Below are 13,807 nucleotides of genomic sequence, written 5' to 3'. Positions count from 1 at the left end.
CACATTACAGCGCATAGAACTCAACAGTATGCTCAAATAAATTAATACGCTGCCTCGACAACGCACACAGCGGAAACCATGCATGCTATCAAAGTACAAAATTTTGACATTCCGCTGTTCCAAGTTCGCATTGCGCCTAAACTGCACCTTCACCACACAGCCGCACAGCGAGGAGCCAGTGCAACTTCGGTAAAGCGCCTACACGACGTAAGCTTTCAAACAGCCCGCTAGACTAAACAATGCATCGCGTAGCACGTCACTGAATAAAATGTAGGAATAGCAGACGTACTCTGTCGTCGACACCGTCGCAGCCGTAGTGATAGTACGCGTACTTTCCCTTCACACATGCAGCACGACTCGCTTGCAGTGGCAGGCCTAAGCCCTCGTGGACGTCTTCGAGTATAGTTGCCATCCTGTTCGTAAAGATTGAGAAGCGTCGAAAACGTGCCGGGGTCAAGGAGGTTTTTATATAACCTTCTTGGACGGGAAACACGGTCGAAACAACGCGCCATGCAACGTGCCACAAGTTAAGCTAAGCAACCTATACATGTGCTAAAGGCCTGCCCAGTCACTCTCAAATTCATGGCAGTGCAGCCGTGCAGCTCCTCTATTTTTTCCGTGCCTGTTGCGTCCATAGAGTTACCATACTGACCCCATATTGTAGGAAACTCTATGACTGACCCTAGAGGACAAGCTACCCATGCATTGAAATCGGGAACCGCAAGAGCGCCGCCATGTTGCTACGCGCCGAGGTTGCCAGCTCCTGAGACGCGTGCTAGGCTTGGTGACAGTAGTCAGTTTTAATCCGGCAACAGTAGCAGCGTAGCAGCCATAGAGTTTCTCACTATAACACCTAGAGGGAAATCTGGCGCCACCGTCTATGGGAGTTTCTTAAGGGGGCACCGTGCCGTCATGGGAATGACGGTATATGTGTCTGCGAGGCTCGTGTTGGCTGGTGTTGTAAGAGGCTTCGTCTAAAACGTGGATATGGCTACGCAAATAACGCGTTCTCAATGTAAAATTTTCATAAAATGTTTCCATTCACGCATATTAGATCTTTACTCACCCACGATGCATGACCAAGCGAAGAAAAGCAAGAACAGACGACCAACTGTTTCAAAGCGAGCGCGAACCTTGTCGTCTGTCCTCCAACTTTAGCGGCCCGCTGATACTTTTTACGTAACATGTAGTCGTACACACAATAACAAGTTCTCATAGTTAAACAAAACATGTTTTCGCGTAATAATAAAGGTAAAACAGCTTTTCACGTGCTGTTCTAGTAGAAAATGAATCATTATGACAGACGGAACGGCATTTGCCAAGCGCGTCTTCAAGGTGTCCTGTCTCTACGAGAACGATGCCAATCCGAATCCACAATATACCGGCATTCCCATGCATACCACAGCGCAGCAGCGCCAGATTTCCCTCTAGGTAATGTAGTGAGAAACTCTATGGTAGCAGCTCGGCGTCTCGCTTGTAGTGTCGTGATGTGTGCGTGCAGCCGTGTGTTTGGGCTTTATAAGTTGGTTTTTTATTCTATGTTGTGGGACGGTGTGGGTGTGGTCCATGTTGGCCGTACAGGTGGCAGTTATGCAACCGAGGGATGATCCTGTTGAAGTTTCCGGCGGTATGCGGTTTTCAGCGGTCACGCCTGTTGCAGGAGTGTCACTCGACGAGGTTACGAGCTCGGAAGCTGTGGTCAGATTCCTCGCTGGCGTTCCGTTATTCTCTTCGCACGGGCGCGGTATGTTGCAAAAGCCGCTTTCGCGATATATCGTCGTGACGCTAGATCGGGCTTTTTATTATTATAAGTACTGATCCAGCTAGCTGTAGGGCACATGTAACGGACAAACGGAAGTCTCAGGAGAGCACCTGAGATTATAATAAATCAGGCGGCGCAGGAACTCCACAGGGCACCCAAGGGACAGTGGGGCGATCAAAGCTCGAGGCAGAACGGTACGTAGGTTGGGGCCGCCGAGGCAGGTGTGTGCCAGGGAGTGTTTGCACGGACAGCCCCCATGGCACGCGCAGCAGTGCCTCGCAAGGTCGAGATACCTTAAAGGTACCTGCGCCCATGATCTTTCTTTTGCCTCGGTGCAGTGAGCACGATTAACGAGAATAATATGGAGGGCATCCGGTGCAGTCGCGAATGCGTCATGACAAATGTAGCTCGCGTCGCCTGGCGTGTGTAGTAATATCAGAGTTGGTTGTATGAACTTTATGCATAATACGCTTTGTTACGGTACCTTAACGGAATGGGTCTAGAGGACGGTGTTGGTACATTTTTTCGTATCCGCCCTAATCCTATACCCCCCACTAGAAACACACACACATATCCCCTTTTTTTATGTATGCATACAATTCCTCGCCATGACGGATCATAGCCTCCTTTATTTTTGAAAAATAGAGGAGGCTATGGACCGATTGACCAGTTCAAATTGTCAACTTGTCAGTAACTGTCATAGGAATCACTGTAATAAACACAATTCCACGATCGAATTGTTTACTTTCATTTTTTTTTGTAACACTGAGAACTACATAGAACTTTATTTTGTATATGTGAGAGAAGTATGTGGATATCACGAGCTTAAGCCAATGTGCGATACACAGACAAAGCAGCTGCTACAACATGAACTGCATTGGGGGCCACACAACACATACGTAATTAAAGGTGCAAAATATAGGGGGAAGCTTCAAAATACGCTCTGTAGCACTGCAAAGTATAACATATATTGTATGTGTACAATAAATGTTCAAAAATACAATGCATCAATGTCGCATTTGCCTTCAAGTTTATTATCAAGTTCAAGTTTACTGAAGTTTATTATGAACATATGTACAACAGGAATCTACTGACACACCCGCAGTCAAGGTGGCTGTTCGAGGTGTGCTGGCTGCCTCAGTGTAAGAAAAAGAAATTGGGTGAATGTCGACACCAGTGCCACTGCTTCTTGCCTCTGACCTGCACGTGCCTCCGTGGCATCCTTGTGCACAAGTGTGCTGGCTTGGCGAGGCGTAGGAGTCATCCGAGAGAAAGAGTATCGTTTACATGGAGAAGTGGCTGTTCACGTTGCCTGTCGCTTTCCCTCAAATGTTTCCTTGGCGACTAGGGTGACACACCCGCAGTCAAGGTGGCTGTTCGAGGTGTGCTGGCTGCCTAAACGAAAGAAAAAGCAAGAAATTAGATGAATGTTGATACCAGTGCTATTGCTTCTTGCCTCTTACCTGCATTTGCCTCCACGGCCTCTTGGCTTGCGGATTCTGTATGAGGGAGATGCTGTTGCTAGGCGTAGGCATTGTCTAAGCAAAAAGAAAAGGCCATTCAAATGGGGAATTATGGAAATAAATGCAGTTATGTCTGCTTCTTGCACTCTTCTTGCCTAAATGTTATCAAACATAGTGCCCAGTATGCACCAGCACTTTGACTGCTTCTGCTTTTTAACCTGCAGGTGTTGCTGCGAGATCCTTAGTATGGCTGCGTGCAGCATTGTAACACTTGGTGGAGGCATTTGAAGTGGTAGCCAAAAATATGAAGAATCATCCTTGTCTGCACGAATGCTTTCAATTACTAAATGCAGTGGTAACTATCACTATTAGTGCAAGGCGCCCCACATCTATGCGGCAAGTGCCATAGCTCGAAACTGAATTTTTCCTTTGGTGTTTCACGAGGCATCTGATATGTCCACATTAGATGTGATGTGTTTGTTTTTATTTATCCCAGTGTGGAGAGAGCATCATTAAATTGTTTTTTATTTTTGCGTGTCTTGTTTTTTGCTTTATTTCTGAATTTATCAAGCAGCAGTCTCACGATGCTAAAGTGACTTATGTAATGGCAATCAGCTTTTGTTTTGCAGAAAAACAACGCATTTCCTGACCCATTGTTTGACATCCCCTCACTCGCATAATTTTGCAGAGTATTCTACCTATATTTAAAGCCCCTCCATACACGTTTCCGCCGACCAGGTTAAGTACCGCCAACTTGCCCTCCTCCTCCGCGCCCCTCTCCCACTCGCCCCCTTAGCTTCCGGCGCCAAGCGGAACTTACGTAGCTGCAGCTTCCTGTTCCGAGTGGAAGTGACGTTTTGTTTTTTAGCGTTGTTTACTTTCGCGTCGCTGGAGAGGCTTTAATTGCACCAGCTGCGGTTGAAACTGTGAATGCAATTCTATTCAAGAACCACCGCCTATTGTAACCAGCGATCTGCTGTGTTCGCTGCTTCGCGTCAACCTGCGACCGGTTGTGGCACGAGCGACAACGTACAGTGGAATGTAGTGCCTGGTCGCTTGGAGACCACTGCCGTTTTTCGTGCATTTGGAAAACAGTGACCGCCAACTACTACTACAGCGGAATACAACAGCTTGTCCCCTTTGCACTCTTCTTATGGCGACTGCCACAGCTCAACTAAGCACGCGCGGGCGTCTCACCATCGTCTAACAGCAGTCAAAGCGAAAATTCCCGCAGCGCAACTCCAGGAAGCGGAAACGCCAGAACCGGAAATTTTTAAACCGGAAATGCCGGAACCGGATTTGGTGTGAGGAGAAAAGGCGGCGCACAACAAAGGTTGGCGCTACTTAAGAAAGCGGCGGTGGCGCGTGGATGCAGGGGCTTTACCTATATTGACTTACTTGACCTCCACTAAAGAGTCTTGCATTTTCAAATATGACTGTTTCCTTAAAATCATTCGACACTTCTCATAATTTCTGTACCTTGGGCTTCGATACTCTGCATTCACCATTTTTGCTTGTTTCTGACTAAAAATGTCTTCTTTAATTTAGAGCTTAAATTTTACCTTTGGAACACACGGAAGGGCTTGCCATTGCATATCTGCATAAAAGGGAAACATGTTTCATTAAACATTTGCAAAATCCAATTGAAGATTGATGAATGCAGCTTGCAGTGTGATATGACTGAATGAGCTTGACGTAGTAGTTCTGCGGAAACCCGCAAGGTGGAGAGAAGCAATGAATAAAGGGAAAATGAGACATCCACCCGTTTTGTAGCAATTGCTACAAAGGAAACCCATACGGGTTCCTCGAAAGAAAAGCCTCATAGTTGCCTCAAAAGCCTCAAATTCGTCCTGGTCCGGGACGGACCAGGACGAATTTTTCTTCAACTATGAGGCTTTTCTTTCGAGGAACCCGTATGGGTTTCCTTTGTAGCAATTGCTACAAAACGGGTGGATGTCTCATTTTCCCTTTATTCATGACTGAATGAGCCATAAAAGTAACTCATCTCACTTGGTGAATTAAATTAGTGTGATAAATTAAATTAGTGTGATGTGCAAGATACCTTACACTAACGTGGTGGGTTCTCTTGCTTATACAGCAAAATAATCGGTGCGCGAGAAAAAAATTATTTTTGCATACCCCTTGTACACACTGTTACGTTTCGCCTACGACGCGCGGTTTAGCCGGCGCGGCTGCAACAAAGCGGCAGACATTTTGGCCCGTTCGGCGCCGCCGCTACGCCTCCCCGCCAAGCGCGTCCAGGCATGTTCCGATGCCACGTGTCTTCATGTGCGTGTGTGGGTGTATGTGCATATCGGTGCCCACGCTTGTCGAAGCGCGGCAGCCGGGGAGAGGAGCTCCCAACAACTGTGAAGCGAGGGGGTCTGACAGGCGCCGCCACGACAGTATGAGCCACCTTCTCCTCCCCATTGTGCCCGACCGGCGCCGACACGACAGTATGAGCCACCTTCTCCCCATTGTGCCCGAACGGCGCCGGCACGACGGCTGCGTCACCTTATCCCATTGTTCCCGAGCGGCACAGTCACGTGCTCGTCTATAGAGGGGTTCCTTCTTGCCCTCAACTGCGAGAGTATAAAAGCAGCTGCCCCCGGACGCCAAAAGGAGGGCTCCGATTTCTTCTGTTGAGTAACGTGCTCTCCCGTCTCTCTACTTCGGTCAACCTGACCGCCAACTCTTTGCGATGTTAGAATAAACAAGTTGTTTTGTTGTTACCAGTCGACTCATGCTTTGCCGGGACCTTCGGATGCTTCCAGTTGTACCCCAGGCCGCCAGGCCAACGCTACCCTTGGGGCTTGCGACCCAGGTGCAACAACGGGTGTCAGCGCCGAGTTCCCAACAACTCGTGCCAGCGGCGCGATTACAACAACTGTCTGCCAGCGGTGAGATCGCGACAACGAAGGCCAGCAGCGAAGATATGCAGTTGACTGTATGCTGAGCAGCTCAACGACGATCCGGGAGCAGTGCAACGAGCCCTGTGTGATGACTGGTTGCCTGCAGCGGAACGACTGCGCTGAACTCTTGGCTGCGAGGTTTGGTGAGTGCGGGACTTTCTTCTTCTGAGCTTTGCCAGGCTTTTGTTAGTGTCAGAAACAGAGCTGGTAGTTGTGGTTGTCGTTGCTGCCGGGTTAGTTTGCGGCAAGACAATAATAGGCAGTAGAGAAAGCAGCATTCAGAGCAGCCATGGATTTGAAGTCGTTGCGCAAACCGAAATTGCTGGAGCTTGCAAAAGAGTTGGGTCTGGATGTCTCAGACAAACTCAGAAAACCTGAACTGCTAAGGGCTATTCTTGAGTTAGAAGCTGAGGATGACGAGCTGTCGGAATGCCTTGAGACCATTGAGGAGAGGGAGACTGCAAAAAGACAGGAGCGCGAACTTAAAGAGCAAAAAGAAAAAGATGAGCGTGAACGAAAAGAACAGAAAGAAAAAGAAGAGCGTGAACGTAAAGAACAGAAAGAGCGAGAGCAACAAGAGCGCGACCGTCAACACGCTTTGGAAATGAAGCGTCTCGAGATAGAGATCGAACGCGCTCGTAATGGAAGTCAGGCACACGGTGCAGGAGAACGCGTATTGTTCAAAATGACTGACCTGATGCGGCCGTTTAAGCTTGGAGAGGACATTGGTTTGTTCCTGGTTAACTTTGAGCGAACGTGCGAGAAGCAGGGGTTCTCTCGGGAAACGTGGCCACAGCGCTTGCTCACTTTGTTACCCGGCGAGGCGGCCGACGTAGTCGCTCGCTTGGATAGAGAGGAGGCAGAGGATTTCGACAAAGTGAAATCGAGTCTGCTAAAAAAGTACAGGCTGTCAGCGGAGGCGTTCCGTCGGAAGTTTCGGGAAGATGAGAAAGGCAGAAGTGAGTCATACACAGAGTTTGCGTACAGGCTTATGTCAAACATGCAGGAGTGGCTCAAAGAAGAGAAAGCGTTTGGTGACCACGAGAAAGTTCTGCAGTGCTTCGGGCTGGAACAGTTTTATAGTCGGTTACCGGAGAACGTGCGGTACTGGGTCTTGGATAGGCCAGACGTTAGTACAGTGGCTAAAGCCGCCGAGCTAGCCGAGGAGTTTGTGACGCGTCGGGCTCGCGGAGCTAAGGACGGTCAAAAGGGTGAATTTGGCTCCAAGTTTGAGAGGCCGAAGTTCACGCCCATGAGATTAAAGGGGAACACACGTAGTGCGGATGCGAGTGAAAGCAGTCCGACAGAACGTAAGGAGACGGCGGCAGCCGAAGCCGAACGCAGAAAGCGGTTCGAGATGAGGCAAGCGCGCGTGTGTTATACGTGCCAGAAGCCGGGTCACTTTTCGGCGCAGTGTCCGGAAACAAAACCAAAAGTTGTGTTTTTGTCAATATGCAGCACTGACGAGAACATGAAGCTTCTCGAGCCTTACATGCGAGACCTCCTCGTGAACGGGAAAGAGTGCCGAGTGCTTCGCGATTCCGCAGCTACGATGGATGTAGTTCACCCGTCTTACGTAGAACCCCATATGTTCACGGGCGAGTGCGCATGGATCAAGCAAGCCGTGGAAGCTCATAGCGTGTGTCTGCCGGTAGCAAAAGTGCTTATTGAAGGACCTTTCGGAGCGCTTGAGACGGAGGCGGCAGTGTCATCTATGCTGCCCCCCCAGTACCCGTACCTATTTTCGAACAGGTCCGATCTCCTCCTGCGCGAGAAGGGGCTTTTGTTTGGTGAGGCTAGCGTTCAGGCCTTAACCAGATCGAAGGTTCGGGAGCTCGCTGCAAAGGCGGTAGTTGCGGGGCCGACGTTATCGAACAATGAGAAAGGGTCAGAGGCGCAGCAAGCTGATATTCGGAGCACGCCCGAACTGAATAAACTTGAGTCTGTAACGTTAAAGGCACCAGATACTGGAGAGGAAATTCCCGATGCGGGAAAGTTAGAAGAGCTATCTGCAGATTTGCTCATCGCGCCTACGTCAGACGGACTTAATAGGTTGCTAAAAGTCAGCCGGTCGGCTTTGATAGCCGAGCAAAAGAAGGATGGCAGCCTAGAAAACATACGCTGCAATGTCAAGGAAGGTATCGCCAAGAAAAATGCTCGCTTTGTGGAAAGAGGTGGAGTCCTGTACCGGAAGTATCTAGACCGCAGAGGAGTGGAGTTCGATCAGCTGATCGTGCCTCAATGCTATCGTGAGGATCTGTTGCGCTTGTCGCACGGGGGTTCGTGGTCCGGACACCTTGGAGTTAAGAAAACTAAGGACCGTCTCTTGCAAGAGTACTATTGGCCAGGGTGTTTTCGGGACGCAGACCATTTCGTGAGGACATGTGACACCTGTCAGCGGGTGGGCAAACCAGGGGACAAATCGAGGGCGCCGTTGAGATTGGTACCTATCATTACGGAGCCTTTTAGACGGCTCGTTATTGATACAGTGGGACCTCTGCCGGTAACAGCCACGGGGTACAGACACATTTTGACTGTGATCTGCCCAGCGACAAAGTTCCCTGAAGCAGTGCCGCTTAAAGAACTCAGCTCAGTTGAGATAGTCAATGCACTACTGTCCATATTTGCGCGAGTTGGTTTTCCTGCGGAAATCCAATCAGATCAGGGCACAGTGTTTACTAGCGCTTTGACGACAACTTTTCTCGAAAGGTGTGGGGTAAAGCTGTTACACAGCTCAGTGTACCACCCACAGTCGAATTCCGTTGAGAAGCTCCACTCCGTCATGAAGCGCGTGTTGAGAGCCTTGTGTTTTGAACATCAAACTGACTGGGAGCTGTGTCTGCCTGGGGTGATGTTTGCATTAAGGACCGCGCCGCATGCGGCTACGGGGTTTTCGCCAGCTGAGCTGGTGTACGGTCGCTCGCTTCGGTCTCCGCTTCGCATGCTTCGAGAATCGTGGGAAGGCAGGGGCGACGACCCAGTCGTGGTGGAGTACGTGCTTAAGCTCCTCGAACGCTTAAGAAGGGCACAGGAGTTGTCAGGTGAAGCAATGGCAAAGGCCCAGCAGAGGGCCAAGGTTTATTATGATCGGACCGCCAGGGCCCGTCGTTTTGAGGTGGGCGATGAGGTCATGATATTGCGCACATCGCTAAACAACAAACTATAGACGTGCAGTGGGAGGGCCCAGCACGGATTGTTCAAAAACTGTCAGACGTCAACTACGTGGTGAGTCTGCCAGGAAAGCGGAAAGCACAGCAAGTTTACCACTGTAATCTGCTCAAACCTTATAGACAAAGGGAAGCAGTGGTGTGCATGATGGTAAACGTTCCTGAAGAGCTTCCGGTCGAGCTTCCGGGACTAGTAGGCTCAGTGACGAACAGGAAAGACACCGATCAAGTCATTAGTGACTTACAGTAAAGCACCGCTGTCGCCTGAGCAGAAAACCGAACTACACCAGCTCTTACAAGAGTTTCAAGGTCTGTTCTCTGAGAGGCCTGGTAGGACTTCTGTACTTACTCATGATATAGAACTTACCTCCCCAGAGCCAGTACGATCCAAGGCGTATCGGGTGTCACCCCGCCAGAACGATATTATGGAGGCTGAGGTAAAGAAAATGCTACAGCTCGGTGTTATTGAGGCAGGTGAGAGTGATTATACCTCCCCTTTGATTTTAGTTGAGGTACCGGGCAAGGAACCTCGTCCTTGCGTCGACTACCGCAGGCTTAATTCCATCACTAAGGATCAAATTTATCCGATCCCTAACATCGAGGAGCGCCTTGAGAAAGTTAGTAGCGCTCAGTTTATTTCCACCCTAGATCTTGTCAGGGGTTATTGGCAGGTTCCACTTACAGAAGAGGCTAGTAGGTACGCGGCGTTCATTTCACCAATGGGAACATTCCGTCCTAAAGTGTTGAGTTTTGGTTTGAGGAACGCGCCATACTGCTTTTCAAGCCTCATGGATAAAGTGTTGCGGGGACAGCAAGAATTCGCTTTACCGTATCTAGACGACGTAGCGATATTCTCCGCATCCTGGTCTGAGCATATGGCACACTTGCGGGCAGTGCTAACCCGCCTGCGCGAAGCGGGCTTGACAGTCAAGGCTCCTAAGTGCCAGTTAGCACAGGCCGAGGTTGTCTACCTCGGTCACGTGATTGGTCAGGGTCGTCGCCGCCCCTCTGAAATAAAGGTGGCCGCTGTGCGAGACTTCCCGCAACCGCGCACGAAGACCGATATTCGGTCGTTCTTAGGTGTCGCCGGCTACTATCAGAGGTACATCCCCAGGTACTCTGATATCGCGGCTCCCCTGACGGATGCTCTAAGAAAGACAGAGCCGCAAACAGTCGTCTGGGACGAGACAAAGGAAAGAGCTTTTAGCGCCCTAAAGAGCGCCCTAACAAGCCAGCCTGTGCTACGATCGCCAGACTACACAAAAGGGTTCGTAGTTCAGTGCGATGCTAGTGAGCGAGGCATGGGCGTTGTACTGTGCCAACGGGAAAATGGAGAAGTAGAACACCCCGTCCTGTATGCTAGTCGTAAGCTGACCAGTCGTGAGCAGGCGTATAGCGCCACCGAGAAAGAGTGTGCGTGTCTCGTGTGGGCCGTTCAGAAATTGTCATGCTATCTAGCCGGCTCGAGGTTTATCATTGAGACGGATCACTGCCCTCTCCAATGGCTGCAGACCATCCCTCCCAAAAATGGCCGCCTCCTGCGCTGGAGCCTCGCTTTGCAACAATATTCCTTTGAGGTGCGTTACAAAAAGGGGAGTCTCAACGGTAACGCCGATGGCTTAAGTCGAAGCCCCTAACGTAGGAATCAGCCTCAAAATTGTTTGTTACTGATGTTTTTCTTCCTGAGGCAGGATTTTTAACATATTGCTTTTGTGTAGTGTTTCAAAGTGATGATGTGCTTTCTAGTGCAATTTTCCAATTTGTGGACGCGTTCTGAGTGCTGCTAGACTACTGTAAGGAACTAGGCAGTGGTATAAAAGGGGAAAGAGCCTGGCAGGGCTTAGTGAGGGTTGTGCCGTGCTTGCTGACTGAGCGGTTGAGTTTCAGCGTAGTTCTAACGCTTGCCGGGAACGAGAACAAAAATGTGAACTCTCCCGAAGTCACTTTGCAGTGTCCTGTGCGAACCTGAACGAGAGAACGAGGCCTTTTCTGTGCGCTGCGCTCAAGAAACGTCGAGGGACGCCCGACTTCGGTTATGAGCATCATCGAGCGACATCCCTCCGGACAGCGGATGCAGTCCCCTGACCATCGGGATCTCCTTCCCCCGGCGGGGCGGTCTGTTACGTTTCGCCTACGACGCGCGGTTTAGCCGGCGCGGCTGCAACAAAGCGGCAGATTTTGGCCCGTTCGGCGCCGCCGCTACGCCTCCCCGCCAAGCGCGTCCAGGCATGTTCCGATGCCACGTGTCTTCATGTGCGTGTGTGGGTGTATGTGCATATCGGTGCCCACGCTTGTCGAAGCGCGGCAGCCGGGGAGAGGAGCTCCCAACAACTGTGAAGCGATGGGGTCTGACAGGCGCCGCCACGACAGTATGAGCCACCTTCTCCTCCCCATTGTGCCCGACCGGCGCCGACACGACAGTATGAGCCACCTTCTCCCCATTGTGCCCGAACGGCGCCGGCACGACGGCTGCGTCACCTTATCCCATTGTTCCCGAGCGGCACAGTCACGTGCCCGTCTATAGAGGGGTTCCTTCTTGCCCTCAACTGCGAGAGTATAAAAGCAGCTGCCCCCGGACGCCAAAAGGAGGGCTCCGATTTCTTCTGTTGAGTAACGTGCTCTCCCGTCTCTCTACTTCGGTCAACCTGACCGCCAACTCTTTGCGATGTTAGAATAAACAAGTTGTTTTGTTGTTACCAGTCGACTCATGCTTTGCCGGGACCTTCGGATGCTTCCAGTTGTACCCCAGGCCGCCAGGCCAACGCTACCCTTGGGGCTTGCGACCCAGGTGCAACAACGGGCGTCAGCGCCGAGTTCCCAACAACTCGTGCCAGCGGCGCGATTACAACAACACTGATTTAAGGAGAATGAGCTGGAGCTGTCCACATGATCTACTTATTTTACCTGCGAGTATGGTCAACAAAAATGTGTCCCAGCTGCTTAGTGGTACTCGGGATTATGTCAGTATTGCATTCTAAAATAATTGAATTTTGAAAATGCTCGCAGGGATCTGATGTGCATATCTTCAGTTTATGGATACATGTAAAAGACTCAGCATCAAGTGCAAGTGAACGTTCCCGCAGGCCCGGAGTCAATCATGCAAATAGATTCGCTGCACAAATTTGTGACCAGAAAAGATATTCCACATGAAATGGCATGCAAGGAAGTGTTGAAAATATTGCACAGTTAATAAAACGCCTGCGCTATAGACGAGAAAACCATGGCCAGGCGGCGCTGCTGCGCCTCCCCCAATGTGGAAACGCCACTCAGCGCGGTCGCGTCGTGGCGTAGTCTCCGCTTTGTTTGCATTGTGCCGTTCGCGCTTTTCTTCGCTGCTCGTTCTCACGGCGCTCCGTTTTCGACGGCGGCAGATCGCCTGCTTGTGCAACAGCGATGCAAAGATTGCCGTACGGTTTCAAGAAGGTTGCCGACGCCGACAGCTTTTTTTCGTGGCGGCAACCTCACGATAGGGGAGCGTCTGCTTCCGAACGTGTACGGCGTTGAACAAATTGTGGACGGTGATGTGAGAGTGAAAGCCAAGTGCGTGTCACAGGTGTCCGACAAGATCGTATATGACGTCGAGTTAGAGGTACGCACCATGTTCAGAAATTTAGCCACTTTTATTTCAATTGCAACATAAGTCACACTGTCAGCAGGAACTTCTGTTGTCATACTACTCGATGACTGCAGATCCATTGGGCTGCTTCTTGACGGTTCCGTCACTTTACAAAGGCATGTTCTGGAGTCTGTTTCACACGTGTCTTGCTGCTGCTCAAGAGCTGCGTCGCTGCAGTACGAAAGCACATGTCCCGGTGGTGCTGACTGCTGAGAAGACTGTTGTGATTGCCATTGGTCTGTTTGGCGCCACTTCCATCTGCATCGCCTATAATTTAAATTAAAATTAAATTATGGGGTTTTACGTGCCAAAACCACTTTCTGGTTATGAGGCACGCCGTAGTGGAGGACTCCGGAAATTTCGACCACCTGGGGTTCTTTAACATGCACCTAAATCTAAGCACACGGTTGTTTTCGCATTTCGCCCCCATCGAAATGCGGCCCGCATATAAATGAAACAGTATGTGTGCCTATTTTTTGTGGGGATTAAATTACTCCCAATGATATGTTTGCAAAGGTAACGTTCCTGTGATTGTGTGCATATATTATTCTACAAGAGTGGTACCACTACAAGTTATGATACTTGCACACTTAGATACTTAGAAAGCATGGGCAAACAACAAACATAACGCGCACGTATCGAGCGGCTGCTTTCCGATCTGCCGCTTCCCGACGCACGCGACGACCGCGGCTTGCATTAAATACGGTCTGCTACCACACAAAAGTAGCGCGCGGCCCCTTTCGTTACCTGCACAACTAGTAATTTAAGTTGCAGCGTTTGGAAAAAGGGAAATAATTATCTTGAGCTCGTCCATGCCGATCGCGAGTGAAGGCACAGTGCAATCAAATAAATTCGGGAGTTCTAAGTGCCAAAACCATGCCAGAACC

At 50.2% G+C, this 13,807-nt stretch overlaps 1 protein-coding gene and 1 long non-coding RNA gene across 5 annotated transcripts in view; both read right to left on the bottom strand.

Moving 5' to 3' along the window:
• The window catches only part of Ufsp1 (UFM1 specific peptidase 1), a 171,008-nt gene extending 170,374 nt beyond the window's left edge, over nucleotides 1-634 (bottom strand). Inside the window, exons 1-2 of one of the 4 annotated variants that reach the window (XM_075677963.1) lie at nucleotides 475-634; nucleotides 290-413 (exon numbers count right to left, since the gene is read on the bottom strand). In XM_075677963.1, the coding sequence (XP_075534078.1) occupies nucleotides 290-413; nucleotides 475-512 (162 nt within the window). In that variant the 5' untranslated portion in view covers nucleotides 513-634. Of the gene's footprint in view, nucleotides 1-289 lie in introns of all 4 variants that reach the window. The other 3 variants (XM_075677960.1, XM_075677962.1, XM_075677961.1) reach the window with 3 other exon arrangements.
• Nucleotides 635-3,450: 2,816 nt separating this feature from the next.
• On the bottom strand, nucleotides 3,451-4,909 carry LOC142567666 (uncharacterized). Its single transcript, XR_012825206.1, has 2 exons — nucleotides 4,610-4,909; nucleotides 3,451-3,923 (listed from the first exon to the last, which is right to left on the bottom strand). It is a non-coding gene; the product is annotated as an uncharacterized LOC142567666 (long non-coding RNA).
• Nucleotides 4,910-13,807: the final 8,898 nt, after the last annotated feature.

The sequence above is a fragment of the Dermacentor variabilis genome, unplaced genomic scaffold, assembly GCF_050947875.1.
Source record: "Dermacentor variabilis isolate Ectoservices unplaced genomic scaffold, ASM5094787v1 scaffold_14, whole genome shotgun sequence".
In the NCBI taxonomy this organism is placed as follows: domain Eukaryota; kingdom Metazoa; phylum Arthropoda; class Arachnida; order Ixodida; family Ixodidae; genus Dermacentor; species Dermacentor variabilis.
This window is presented reverse-complemented; position numbering and strand designations above follow the sequence as displayed.